This window comes from Berghia stephanieae, chromosome 4, assembly GCF_034508935.2.
Source record: "Berghia stephanieae isolate SIO BIC M18660-M18661 chromosome 4, UCSD_Bste_1.3, whole genome shotgun sequence".
Classification (NCBI taxonomy): Eukaryota; Metazoa; Mollusca; class Gastropoda; order Nudibranchia; family Aeolidiidae; genus Berghia; species Berghia stephanieae.
In genome coordinates, this window is record NC_088363.1 from 73,309,372 (window position 1) to 73,324,017 (window position 14,646).

Below are 14,646 nucleotides of genomic sequence, written 5' to 3' on the forward strand. Positions count from 1 at the left end.
ATGAAAAATGCTTTCATGCAGGAATCATAATTAATAAAATTATGTAAGTCAAATCCTTTGTACTTGCTCCCTTTCATTTAAAAAAAAAATTATTTTCGTTCCTTTTGTTTCTCAATTTAACATACATTTTAAATACATTTTAAATATTATCATTTTTACATCTGATTGTTTCTTTGTTTTTTAAGGGTTTTAAGGCGCTTGTAACACATAAGGTCATATCAGCGCCAGTAAAAAGGAATAAAATGGAATAGTAAAAAGTTCTAGAATTACAATTAAAGTACCCAAGAAAAGGTAATGTTTTTGTTTTTATGTTTTAAAGGATTTTACGGCGCTTGCAACACATTTAGGTTATATCAGCGCCAGTAAAAAGGAAGAAAATGGGATAGTAAAAAGTTCTAGAATTACAATTAAAGCACCCAAGAAAAAGTAAGACAAAGGGGAACTGATAACAAATAGGGATCAGATGTAGATTCCAAGAGCATACCACCAATGTACTTAGTTTGAAATCACCTACAAGTCTCATCCAGACAAAAGCACAAAATCCAACAAAGAGGAACACACTCAGATGCTTACATTATACATTCAAAATAAAAATAATAATAAATAACAGAGAGATTTACAAGGAAAAAAATATCATCTCCCAAAACAATAACTATGCATTTGACTGTTTCCCTCCCAGCTAGGATTCTGGCCAGTTCCAGGACAAAACCAAGTAATCTCATTCCGAGACAAAAGGACAGAAAAGCATGTTTGAATAACAGAAATAAGGGGAATTGAAAGAACAGTATGTTACCCCCTGAGATCACCTACAATTCTCATCCAGACACAAGCACAGGTCCCAACTAAGAGGGATACACTCAAATGTTTAGAAATCTTATATAATATGTAAACAAAACAATACAGAACATAAAAGAGAGATGATTTACAATGAAAAATATATCATCTCCCAAAACTCTAACTGTACATTTCACTGTTTCCCTCCCAGCTAGTGTATCCGGCCAGGGCCTGGACAAAACCAAGTAATCTCCATTCCAAGACAAAGACAGAAAGCAAGTTGGAAAACATATATAGGGGGATAGAAGACACAGTAAGTACCTCCCTGCCCACTATGGGAGGTTTTTGCATCTGAGAAATACATTCGATGCCCTTTGGTTGCAAAAGTATCAAAAACTTTAGGGCATAAAGGTCATGACAACTTTGTTTTTGTTTTTAAGGGTTTTACGGCGCTTGCAACACATTAAGGTCATATCAGCGCCAGTAAAAAGGAAGAAATGGTAGTAAAAAGTTCTAGAATTACAATTAAAGCACAAAAGAAAAGGTAAGACAAAGGGGAATTGGTTCAAATAGGGAACAGATGCAGATTCCAAGAGCACACCGTCAAAGTACTTAGTTTGAGATTACCCAAAAGTCTCATCCAGACACAAGCACAGGTCCCCAATAAGAGGAATACACTCAAATGTTTACCAATCATATAATATAATATGTAAACTAAACATAATACAATGCATAACAAGAGAGATGATTTACAAGGAAAAAAATATCATCTCCCAAAACTATAACTATACATTCGACTATATCCCTCCAGCCAAGGAACTCCAGCAAGGATCAGGACAAAACCAAGTAATCTCATTCCAAGACAAAGACAGGAACCAATTGGAAAACGGGTATGGGGGGATAGAAGACACAGTATGTACCTCCCTGCCCACTATGGGAGGTCAGGAACCCCACCCAGATGACAACTTTGAAAAAATAATAAATTGTGTGTAAGTCACAGTGCAGCACAAAGGAAAGATTTATCTCTTGTTATTTTTAGCTTTAGGGGTTTAGTTGCATTTAGAAAACATGTGTCATCTCAGTGCCAAAAAAAAAGGCTAAAAGATTTTAGATTCAAATATACATTTGACTTTTCGCTCTCAACAATGAATCCCAGCCTGGGCCAAGGCAAAACCAATGTATATGTTTGGAAAGTTAGTTCATATAGCCTGTTGGTAGTGCTAAAAACCAATAAAGCGTAAAGTGATTTTTTTCAAAAGACCTATTGAAAATCAAAAATAAGTAAAGTCACTTCAGATAAATCAATTGTCACATTTTATTTATTGAAGTCATTATTTTCAATTCGCCCAAACGCAAAAAAAAAAAAGGCTACTTAATACTAAGTATTTTACAAAGTTTGACACATATTTTTTGCCCTGGCCGTGAGAAAAAAAATTTGGAAAGATAATTCCACACAAAGAAAATAACTAACTTTATCAAATTTAGTATTCCATTCAAAAAAGAAAATAAATATATGTTTAATATAAGGACAAAAAGTATGTGTTGGACCCCAAGTCAAAATACTTTTATTAAACTTTGAACATTAACCACTAACATTCATCCAACGGTTTTATAAACATACAGCTGTAATGGTAAGTAGATTTAACTTAAAACATGTATTGGGAGCTAAATCAAATAAAACAAACTTCTGTCTTAACCAATTTTTTTTAAAAAGCGTCTTACCAGACATTCACTGAATGCCTTTTATCGTAACCTTTTGGCAAATAGCGTAAACCTATAAATTGGTGAGATTGTGAATTTTGAAAAATTATATAACATAATACCAAAAGAAATGTTGCAGCAATAGGCAAATAGAAAAGAAAGCCATGCCTAAAATGATTATTCCAAAGCATTACCAAAGTGCACAATAATGTTGAACCGCATCTGAAATAACAGCTATAATGAACAACTGTAATGATGAATAAGACACCATGGCATGGGAATGGTAACCAATATCTTACAAAATTTCATTTAAAGCACAGGATAAAAGGAATATTAAGTTATTTAGATAGTCAAAAAAAATTTTATAAAGCAAACAAAAACAAAATATTGAACCGTTGCATTTTAACATCAACACAAAAGCAATTCCCTCCCAAACATAAAGGCACAAGCTTATATTCATTCATTGGTCAACTCCTGAATACACTTACTCTGCTTGAGACACATATCTCAAACATATAATAATAATGATTTGTAACAGATTTTTCACATTAAAATGAAACGGTCCTAATACAGTGTAACTCGGATACAACAGGGATAGTGGGACTAGCAAAAAATCCCCGGTGTAGCAGAGTCCCGTTATATCCATGCATACGGAATTTGAAGGGAAGCAATACTGGGGGAAATGAAATAACACACATACCAGAATACAAGGAACATATTTCAAATTACCTCCCTAAGTAAATTATCGATTTACCTCCCTAATTAAATAAATCAGATAAAGTGATTGTGACTTCCATCCCCCCCCCCCCCCTCCCCTCCCCTCTTCTGAAATCACCATACCTCACTCCCTCTACCACTTACTTCAGGGCACAAGGTGGGTTGGAACAATGCAACGGTTAATTCTACCTTCCTCCTTTCCTCTGCTTTCCACCCATTCCACTGTCATTCACTAAGTGCACTTCAAAACTCAAGTAGTGCACAGTCCTAGCTTCAGGCTTCACATAGAGCTCTTCACCATCTCATTTCTCATAGGGCATAGTTACCTAATTAGTCACAAGACGCACATGCCTCACTCTATGCGTAACATACTAGGCCTAAGTGTATCAATATAGTGATTGGTCAGTCACGCACCTCTCACTTGCCTTTTATTGCGTTGTCGTGGATACACAAAGTACACACAGAGGGATGTCAATAGTACACAAAATAACTGCAATTCTGCCACTCCCACCTCATCTCTGTTCCTATAAGTTATGTGTGCCTTCCTCTTTTCTTCTTGAGTAAGTAGTTTTTCTCAAACCCTGTTGTAGCTGTGTTCCAAGATATATTTCCCTGTTATGGCCATTGAGGATTTATATGCATTATATAGGCCATAGAATGGGTTTCTTTAAATTTCCCGTTGTAGCCGAGCTCTTGTTGCAACCAACGCTGTTGTACGTGAGCTGTACTGTAATCATTATGAAATATGATTTGGATTTTCCATGCCACAAACGTCCCTATTCTCAGTGTAATAAAATAAACATAATTCTTCTTACACATACACACACAAGTACGCATGCACATATACACACTAGCAAAAACACACAATACATAACATTCTTGGCAGTAATCAACAATAACACCATCACAGCAGTTTAATCCCCAACATAAGTTAAATTAAAATTTGATTTTACCTATTATAATAAACCTTTGATTAACCGATCATTACAATAATCTCACTAAACAGATCAAAATTTGGTTTTAATCTTCCATATTCCCAAGGTGTATCGTAACCGTATCAACAGAATATCTCGACCCATTTGAAGCCAGCTCCACACAGGTACCATCTTCGTGCCTGTAAATTATAAAAAAAGAGTTACAATCAATATGAAAAGTAATTTTAAAGGATAAATCTCGACTCACGCAACTATTCTATTTTTCTTTCATTGTCTTTTAACTTATCAAACATTTATGAAGCATAGTCCTGCAGAACTACTTTGTAATGCAGACCCGCCAACCGACCTCAACCATTTGAAAATATTTGTCATATTTTTCCCAATATTAATGCTAATTTACGCCTAATTTCAACAAGTGCAACTATCCAAAATTTCAAATTTAACATACTGAATATATGGAGACTTATCTAGCTATTCGAGAGTGGGTAAATCTTGCAATTTCTATTAAATCATCTGTCTGGCTACTCAGATTCTCATCTAGGTGGAGACAATATTTAATGACCTTCAATTATTCCACTTTTATTCTTCTTTTTTTTCTTCTCCTTTTTGTTACAAACTCCCACTTTAGTCAATATTACCATATTATATTTTGGACCTCAAATCATATTTGAATATAAGAAATCATACTTGGTGGCAAACATGGCACTGCAATCTGTATAATGGTTATTCAACTGACGAGTAAAGTAGACACACCACAAACATACACTTCAAATCAGCAGTCTTGAAAAGAGAAGTACTTAAATGATCTTTATAAAATTCTTTAAGGGTCAAGATAGCTTATATAGTGGAGCACACCTCTCAAAAGCAAAGAAAAGCTTCTGGGATTGATGGTTTGAGGTTTATTTAGCATCAACCAATCAGTATATTCCCTGTCATTTAGCCAGTTCCATCCCCTTGACTATTTATTTCCAGAGGCAAACAGTTCTTATTTCCATAGCTACCTTTGGTATATACCAAACGGACAAATTGGTCAGTCCCAGAATTTAGTGAGTATTTATCACTATATTTTGACACATTGAGGGAGGAATTGCATCACAAAACCTGACGACACCATGTATTTTTTTTTCAATTGCTGTGTTAAAACTGTGAGAGATGTTTAGGATCTTAGGGGCTAATTGCTTCAGGCAATAGGCAAGTACTTAAGTTAGCTATGGGTTGTCGGTTCACGGTTAACACTCCATGACAGATGCAAAAAATACTAATATTTAATTTTTTAGTAATAATAGGACGACTGAAATGTTCATTTGACTAGTTTTAATAAAATATGTGATAAATGACATTTTCAAAGGTGTAAGCACTGTTGGTTGAATAACCGAAGACTCATACAATAATAGTAAAAATGCATCCATGTTAATAGCTTGCCAATCACAGCGACAAGAAGTCACAGAAGAACCATCAATTGGTCCTGGCTTTTTTTTCTGACCCTTCTGTCCATCCAGCAATGAATGTGTAGCTGGATCTGTTAGATCTTGTGGAAAACTACGTTGCAATTTATGAGTCCTATCCGAAGACCAGCAAGCATTCACTTCTGCCATTTAATGCTAAATGAGATGAACTCCAGCTAAATGGACTTAATGGCTCTAAAGAACCATTTATCATAAAAATTGTCCTTGACAAAATTAACCCAAGCAGTGAGAAAAATAAACATATATGACCTATCATGTCCGGGTGATCCAGGTGCCACAATAAGATATTAAAGTAAAAATGACTAGAAAAATGAGTTGTTTTTTTTTAAATAAAAACAATTACCCAAGTTTTATAGTTTGGGCCATAAACTCAGTTTTCAGAATATAATAATAGTGATAATAATAATAATAATAATAATAATAATAATAATAATAATAATAATAATAATAATAATAATAATAATAATAATAATAATAATAATAACAATAATAATAATAAGAAGAAGAAGAAGAATGATAATAGAAATAATAATAATGAAGATAATAATAATAATAATAATAATAATAATAATAATAATAATAATAATAATAATAATAATAATAATAATAATAATAATAATAATAATAATAATAATAATAATAATAATAATAATAATAATAATGAACATAATATTGGTTTGGCCAGGGTCACAAAACATAATTTTGAATAGCAAAAGGTTCTTTCACAAATGTGTGGTATGTCTAAACATAAATAAACATCAATTTCAGTTACCTTCAATTTCCTGCCAATTGACTGCCACCTCTGCAACAGGAACATCAAACTGTTGTGCTAGGTATAAAAGGTCCACATCAAATGCCCTGAAATATTTTAGATTTTATATTGTACATTAGATGTGAAGGTGAATGGGGAAATTTATTTCAAGCGACAATAATTAAATCCATTGTGCTCTTAGTAAATTTAATAAGTATAGTACAAATCTCGGCTTGTTTTTTGTTTTTTTTTTGTTTCTTTTTGTTTGTTTTGATATGTGCTGTTGCTGTTGTTATATAAGGTGTCCATAAAGTCTTTCTCTGATTTCAAAAGACTTATTCTAAAACCGATACAGATATTCACATCTAGTTTCATCATCTTCTAGGGAAAAGTCATACATTTACATCCAATAGTCAAATTTACCAAAATCAACATGAACTTAAAAGATCTCATTTTTGTCTCCTATTTTGGAATAGCAGCAGTGTGGCAAAAGATCGCTTGGTCGATGGGAGCATGATCAATCCCTCCCTATAAATCTCAGCTAATTTCGATTATCCTTTTTTTAAAATTGTACTTCTGTAATGGTCTCCAAACTGGGCGATGAAAGGTTGTTGAGCTACCTTTGATGATTTTGTTTCATGCGATCAAATTAAACAAAAAAGATTTGTCGCACTTTTGAGATTCCAAAACAGGAGAGAAAAATTATGTCTTCTGGGCTCAGGTTGATTTTACTAAATTTGGTGATCTAATGTGGGTTGATGACTTATTGGCATAAATGTTTGGCTTTTCCTTAGAAGATGGCGACAACCAAATGCAAATATACGTTTAGAATAATAAGTCATTGAAATCAGGGAAAGACTTTATTCTGTATTCTATCTTTCTTTCATTTTTTAATTTTTTTTTTGTGGGGGGTTGGGGGGTGACCTTTTCTTTTGACAACAGGAGAATTGTCAATCCAATAATACATAATTAGAACTCTCCAGTAATTGAGTTAAGTAAGACAAACTATTTAACAAACTTTTTTTGTCTCTGGTTACGTTAGATTGTACTAATCTAAAATTATTTTGCGTTTACATTTGTTTAAATGAGTTGGAAAACATTAAACCTCCCCTCCCCCTCAATGACCAAAAGAAAGTTTTTTTTTCAAAATTACTGACACTCTGAAGATTCGAAATTAACACAAATATGAAACAATCAAGAAAAAGTTAAGGTACAGAAGCCCTTCAAAGAATTATAATATATTATGCATCCATTCACACTCAAAAGCAAGGGAAGCAATTACATTAATGATATCTTGGTAAATTACATCTGGATCACTTACCATCTTTCAACATGCAAATTTAAAAACAAAAGTATAGCTGCTTGTCTTGTCAATAGCTTGAATCCACACTGGGTGTCTCGAATCCCTCTTACACACAAGAACCATACTAGGAAGTGGAAACCATACATCAGGAATGTTCGAAAAGCAGATCTCTGGATAAGAAATTTGTGAAGGAAGACACATTTATATAGAATTGTACTAATCATTAAAGGTGAGTATGAAGAAAGTAGTGGTTGTGAGGATGGGAGGTGGGATGTGTAAATCAGTGTGACTGTATGCGCGTGCGTGCATGTATAAGTGGATGTGTTTGTGTGTTTATATGTATCTGTGAAATACACTCAATAACAGTAATAGCAAATTTAACCCACATTTATAATTCAATCCTCTCTTTTGCAAAGTTTTAAATTATTATATAAAAGAACTTTGAAATATTTAATGAACTACACTTGAGCACAGAAATCTCGAACTAGCAAATCTCGAAATCACGGAAATCTCAAACTCAGTACAATTCCCTGTTTTAATTCCTCTATTTTGTTAGTATTGGCAACACGAAAATCTCGAACACTTTCCAGGGCCAAGACGAAAATCTCGAACAAACTGGGCATTCCCTTGCCATCCGTTGAATTATCTTTTTTGAGAATTGTTTGTGTTGAATGGAAACAAAAAATGCCATCGCTCTCCCTGTAGCGCTAAGTGTCAGTTAATGTCTTATGCATGTATGTGTGTGACATATATATGTGTGTGTGTGTTTGTGTATGTGAACATGCTGAACTGAGGGGGAGTCGCGAGGGGGAGTCTTACGCACACCACCCATCACTCCCTCGACTTCTTGTATTAGACGATGTTACCTCACTTTATGGTACTTAAGGGAAGAGCGTGAGGGAGTTAAGTGAGGAGTGATAGTGATAGTAGTGATTTTAGGTTCCAGATTCGTAGGTAATGACGTTGCGTGCTGAGTGTGTAATCCACAATACGATATGCTGGCCTTGTCTTCTTATTAAGCACACGCAGTGGGAATTGTCATTCCTTTTTGTTATTGAACAAGACAAAACATACTAAACGCAACACCAGTAAAAATTCTCTTCATAATTTTGTAAAAGATGGCCAAGAAAAGGAAATATAATTGTCTTACTCTAGACTCTTGACAGAGTTCACAATAACAGAGTCAGAGAGTAATCATTATAATATGACTTTTATCAAAACTACCCAAATTTATCCTCTGTAAAATACTCAATACGGAAAACTTGAAAACACAGGTTTCTCAAACAAATAGACCCTGTCCCGACCTTTTCAAGATTTCCGTGCTCGAGTGTAAATACAATTTATTTTTTTTAAGCCCAAAAAAAAAACAGGCTCACATCAAGCTAGAGACTATGTTAATAACATACTTTAATTCTTCCAATCCACTTTTATTATTTTTCCACCTTTTGTTACAAATCCTGACTTTCCACATTCAGCATATTTTGGTCAACATTCCCATATTACAATATTTTGGACCTCAAAGCGTATTATTTTTGTTTGTTTGTTGCTTTAGGTCTCTTCCAACACAATTGAGGTTATATGAGAGACCGCTGAAACAAAAAAACAAGCAATCTAACAAAAATAGTACAAATGTAAATCAAAATCATAACCTAAAGATATCATAAGCTAAATTATAAATAACCAAGAACAAACAGGCAGAAGATTTACAGAAAAAAAAATATCCACTGTCAAAAATACAATCACAAACCAAAGAAGAAGAATAGGCTAGTAAAGAGAAGAAGAAACGACATCACTATCGGATCGTATACCCATGCGAACATCATAGGTATATGATTCAAGGGTGATGCTCCCATCCAACCACCCGCTCAAAGCGTATTAAAATATGAGAAATCATACAGGTTGGTAAGTCTGCAATCATAGAACGAATTTTATTATATCTGCTCTGTAGCATGCTTCAAAGCTCATTTTCATTCCTCAAAAGCTGAGAGATAAATGAGACTTGAGTATGAAAGTTTGGTTTAGTTTAGTCATAAAGGGCATACGGCCATTTTCACTTTTCTTGCAATGATCTCAACTGGTCAAATGAGATTTTGTAACATTTAAACTCACCTCTGCTATTGATTCTTTCTCTAAATGAGCTCTGGACCCACAAACAATCGCTGATGAATTCTGTGATAAAAAAAACAATCAAACACTGAAAATGAACCAGATATGTTTTTGGGTGTATTTGTAAGAGAAAGAAAGAAAGAAAGAGAGAGAGAGAGGGGAGAGAGAGAGAGAGAGAGAGAGAGAGAGAGAGAGAGAGAGAGAGAGAGAGAGACATAGAGAGAGAGAGACATATATATATATATATATATATATATATATATATAGAGAGAGAGAGAGAGAGAGAGAGAGAGAGAAAGAGAGATGTGTTAGTGCAGTAAATCTGTACTTTACTTCATATCTCAAGAATTGATCTCATACAATCCAATGAACCTAATATAATAATGAATGTAATAAACTTAGTCACATTTTTACACACACCAAACAAATTGCTGACTTTAATGTTAACTGATATAAACATAAAAACAATAAACAATTTTTTTAGGTTTCCCCACTGTAAAAAGACAAAAAGAAAAATAGGATCAAACTAACTCAAAAATATATATCTTACAATTAACTTAGATTTCTTTCCATCTTTCTTATTTAATTTAGTCTCAGTCTCTGATTCCAATGTTTTCATCTTGGCTTCCAATTTATCATAGTCACTGAACTTGGTAGCTCCATCAGCATCTACTAGCAACAGATGATTTCCTCTGCCTGATAACATGCCCTGAGTAAAACGATATAGAAGAGTACTTTATGAGATTAATTGAGAAATCGCTGATTAAATGCAGCATTGTAAATGTGGAAGACATTAAAAACCCTCAGTGCATGAAAGAAATATTTTTAATCTCTTTCAACTTATAATATATACAAGGGTGAGTCAAAAAATAATGGGGCAAATCTCCTTCTGAGTCCATTTTTTTTCATGTGAAGTCCTTTTTGGCTTAATTGACCTTACACATGTACTCTTTTAACTAAAAGATTAAAATTTTAATTCTGTCAAATTTTGACAAAGCTATGACAGTTCAAAATGGCGGCCCCCATGAATGCCCACCAGCGACAGAAAGCTGTCATTGAATTTCTTGTTTTCGAAGAAGCAACCTTGAGTAACATTTTAAACGCATTGGTTCAGTCTATAAAACTCAGGCATTTTGTAGAGCCAGTGTTTTAGGAAGTTTGAACCTGAGTCAAAGAGACAATCAGAATGGCGACATCCATCTTCCTCAAATACCAAAATCTTCAAAACTGAGAAATCAGCTGGGAAAATTATGCCAACATTGTTTTGGGACATTAGAGGTGTAATCCTCATTGATTTCCTACCACAGGGAGCCACTGTCAACTCTGAACGGTACAAATAGACATTGAAGCAACTGAAAGCAAGAATTCGTCTAGTTAGGCCAGCTTTGGAGATGGAACAAGTATTATTTCTTCATGAAAATGCCCTTACACACACAAGTGCCAGGAAACGGGCGGTAATCGCATCATTTTGATGGACAATGCTGTCTCACCCTCCTTATTAATTCACCTGACTTGACACTTTTGGACTTTCATCTTTTTGGTCCACTGAAGGAGGCAATGAGGGGACATCACATTAAAGATGATAAAGAAGCCAAGGCAGTAGTGAAAAATTGGCTCAAAGTTCAGTCAACTCAGTTTTACGAGGACAGGATACATGACCTTATGAAAAGGTGGACTGCGGCTATTGAGAGATGCAGAGACTATGTTGAGAAGTAGCATAATACTCGGCTAAAAACCAAGCTTTAATTTGAGGTATAATGCATGGTATTGATTCAATTTACTTTAAAGTAATAAGAAGAGTCCAATTACCTTTTGACACACCCTCCTATATTAATTTCTCCCTTTTTCTTCACTTCTTGTTAAGATATAATTGAGATAATATCACTTATTAACACAGGCATACTCCGATAAGGATCAATGGAGAGTATCATTAACTTGCAAATAAATGTATGTTAAGGGAAAAATTTATGAAAATATTTTTTAAACTTTTTTTTCTTACCAGCCTCAAGGCACCTCCTTTACCCCTATTTTGTTGAAGCGTTAGAACCCTGACCTTTTCAGCTCCGTATTGCTCTGAGTATTTCAAGCCCACCTAAATAGACATAAATAAAGAATACTATATTCAGATAAGAGCTACAACGATAAATAATGTAGATTGGACATTACTTCATGAAAAAATAACCATTACAGACCATACAAGAATATCTACTCCATTTCTTTTAAATGGTCAAAATACAACCCAAGATAAAGTTACAGACTTATGTTTTCATAAAGATGAACATTTACACATCAGCATTTATGTAGCATATTTCCATGGATTAACCATGCACAATACACTTCACCACGTTTCATTTATTACCCCAGCAGGCCATCTGGAACTTTTTTTCCAAATCACACAGCACCAGTCGCCTATTAGGCATCCTTTTGCACAAACACTCTTACAATATATGTCACTGTCTATAGCCTTGTCAAGTAGGGTAATGTGTGTTGAGTACCTTGTCACCCACCCAGCCTCTGATCACTCTTACCATTGCTTGACTTTTGTAACAAGATGAAACACTGTACCACTGAGCCACATAGTGGCAAACTTTTCATAAAACAAAATAGAAAGTCCAGACGTCCACAAACATTTTAGTCTAAAATCATACTACATTAAGTTTTCATGATCGTATAATAATGGTTTAGTTACATCTGTTGCCTCCCTTATATTTTTTTCAGTATCAAATGAAACCTTTATCAATAATTTCTGACTCTCAATAAAATTGATTAACATTTTTTTATTATCAAACATTTCTTACAAAATGAAAATATGGCAAAATAAAGATTTTAACTCTTTCAAATTCATAACGTAATGAGGAGTATGACAAGGAAAAATACATTAATTCTTTCTCGAATCCCTTCTATATAAATTCTTACTCCCACACTTTCATTTACTGTCTAAAACAATACTTCATCGACTGATCATTAGCCACTTGAATCGCCAACATAAGATGCTTTCTGCAGTTCCTGTCTGACCAAGTACAATGGCTTTGCCATAATTTTTAAACACGAGTCATTCTTTTACCCCAATATAAGAGTATCGTTAAAATAGACATTAAAATATAGTAAATGTACTCCAAAACACTCGTTTATCTTTATGAATAGTGAAAAACTAAGTTTCAAAGTGTTGAAAATGATTTGATAAACAATAACATCAGTATCCCAAGGCAATCTTGAGTCATGATATCAGCTGGACAAACTTTAATGTATAAAAGGATATAACAGGGAAAATTATAACAACTCCTTTGAAAGCAAAGTAAAAGATATTGATTGCAATCCCACCTGAGATGTCTTATCTTTACTACCATCATCGACTATAATCACTTCATAAGTAAATGATGGCTCCTCACTCTGGCGCCGCTCTAAGTACTCCATAGCTTCATCCATCATCACTGGCACTGAAGTTATAAAGAATATTCATTTAGAATTTGGACATGAAGATAAACTTTTGGTACAGATTTTTGATAACTTAATTGGACAGTAAATAGCTTATCATCTTTAATAATGCACAATAGAATATCACTCTCATGCCAAAATTATTTTCATTTTTCCTTTTAAATATGCATATGTTATTCTCAATTTGACTGATACTGTGAGTTCAGAGAATGATTTATTAAAAAAACCACATTGAATCATAATCTAAATACAAATAAATAAATTAATTAAAATTCGTATAATATCAACAAACAAACAAACAAAAACAAGGAAAAAAATTGTTTTTCAATGCATTATTTTTACGCAATGAAGCAATTAATTCTTTCATTAACAATAAATAGAGGTCTATTTTACCAGATGACCAAATGAGTAGATTAAAAGGACAAGTTCAAGTATTAATGGATACCCAAATAAATAATTTAAATTTACATCCCACTACATGAAACAATGATAAAGGGTAATTCAATTATAAATAATCTCTTACATCGTTCTTCTTCATTGTATGCTGGCACTATTACAGAGAGACTGAGGCAGCCAGGATCTGTATATTCTGGAAACAGTTTTTTGGACTTTGATTTATGGTCAAAGAAAAACTTCTCGCTGTCATGTCGGCCAACATTTGGATATGCTGATGTAGAGATGTATAGGTAGATAACAGCCTGTCAAAAATAAAAATAAGTCAAATGTAAAAACAAATCTGGTTACTCCTGGAAAACTGACAAATCATATTTTCGAGCTCAATCTATTTTAGATTATCCACATTGTCTTATTTTTAAAGAAGGCTTTTAAAGAAGGCAATTTAGATCATGAAGAAAACTGAACATAATGTGAAAAATTTAATTTGCAGTAAATCAAACGTTTCTGATAATATGATCCTGGAGTTCAAAGATTAAAAAGGAACAAACTTCTTTGTTCATATTAAAAATAAAACATAAATTGTCACATTTATCACTAAAGAAGGGAAGGAACGTCAACCTGAATGGGTCGAGTACCCCGAAAGGGAATGGGCCATGAGTATATGAGAATGATGATAAGGCACTTTGACTTTGACTCTGGTCTCTGTCCCAGCGGCTTTTAATTTTAGGCTTAAATTTGTTGACAGGCTGCATGCGAGTCTGAGTCTGATATTGATCCTGATCAGCTGAGCATAGGAGTAGGAGTAGGAGTGCTAATCAGGGTAATCCTGAATGCATTCATTAATGGAAAACATTGATTCATATTATTAAGGCCAGGCATATGAAAAGAGATGCAAAGTTTGTTGCGTCATCTAAATTTTGTTTGTTTGTTTGTTTTTTTTGTTTTTTGGTAAAAAAGTCTAGGATTCAAAATCAAAAGGATTCCTATTAATTAGCGTGGCGTAGCAGACGAGTCCAAGAAAATAAAAATAGAAGGAACACGAAATTGAAACAATGTTTACCG

At 33.6% G+C, this 14,646-nt stretch overlaps 1 protein-coding gene across 1 annotated transcript in view; it reads right to left on the reverse strand.

The window, feature by feature from the left end:
* Window positions 1–2,069: 2,069 nt before the first annotated feature.
* Window positions 2,070–14,646, reverse strand: part of LOC144971204 (dolichyl-phosphate beta-glucosyltransferase-like) — a 12,769-nt gene continuing 192 nt past the window's right edge. Inside the window, exons 1-9 of the mRNA XM_078911702.1 lie at window positions 14,645–14,646; window positions 13,712–13,886; window positions 13,075–13,190; window positions 11,753–11,845; window positions 10,304–10,462; window positions 9,757–9,816; window positions 7,666–7,817; window positions 6,366–6,451; window positions 2,070–4,306 (exon numbers count right to left, since the gene is read on the reverse strand). The exon at window positions 14,645–14,646 is cut by the window's right edge and continues 192 nt beyond it. Of these exons, the coding sequence (XP_078767828.1) occupies window positions 4,200–4,306; window positions 6,366–6,451; window positions 7,666–7,817; window positions 9,757–9,816; window positions 10,304–10,462; window positions 11,753–11,845; window positions 13,075–13,190; window positions 13,712–13,886; window positions 14,645–14,646 (950 nt within the window). The 3' untranslated portion in view covers window positions 2,070–4,199. The remainder of the gene's footprint in view (window positions 4,307–6,365; window positions 6,452–7,665; window positions 7,818–9,756; window positions 9,817–10,303; window positions 10,463–11,752; window positions 11,846–13,074; window positions 13,191–13,711; window positions 13,887–14,644) is intronic.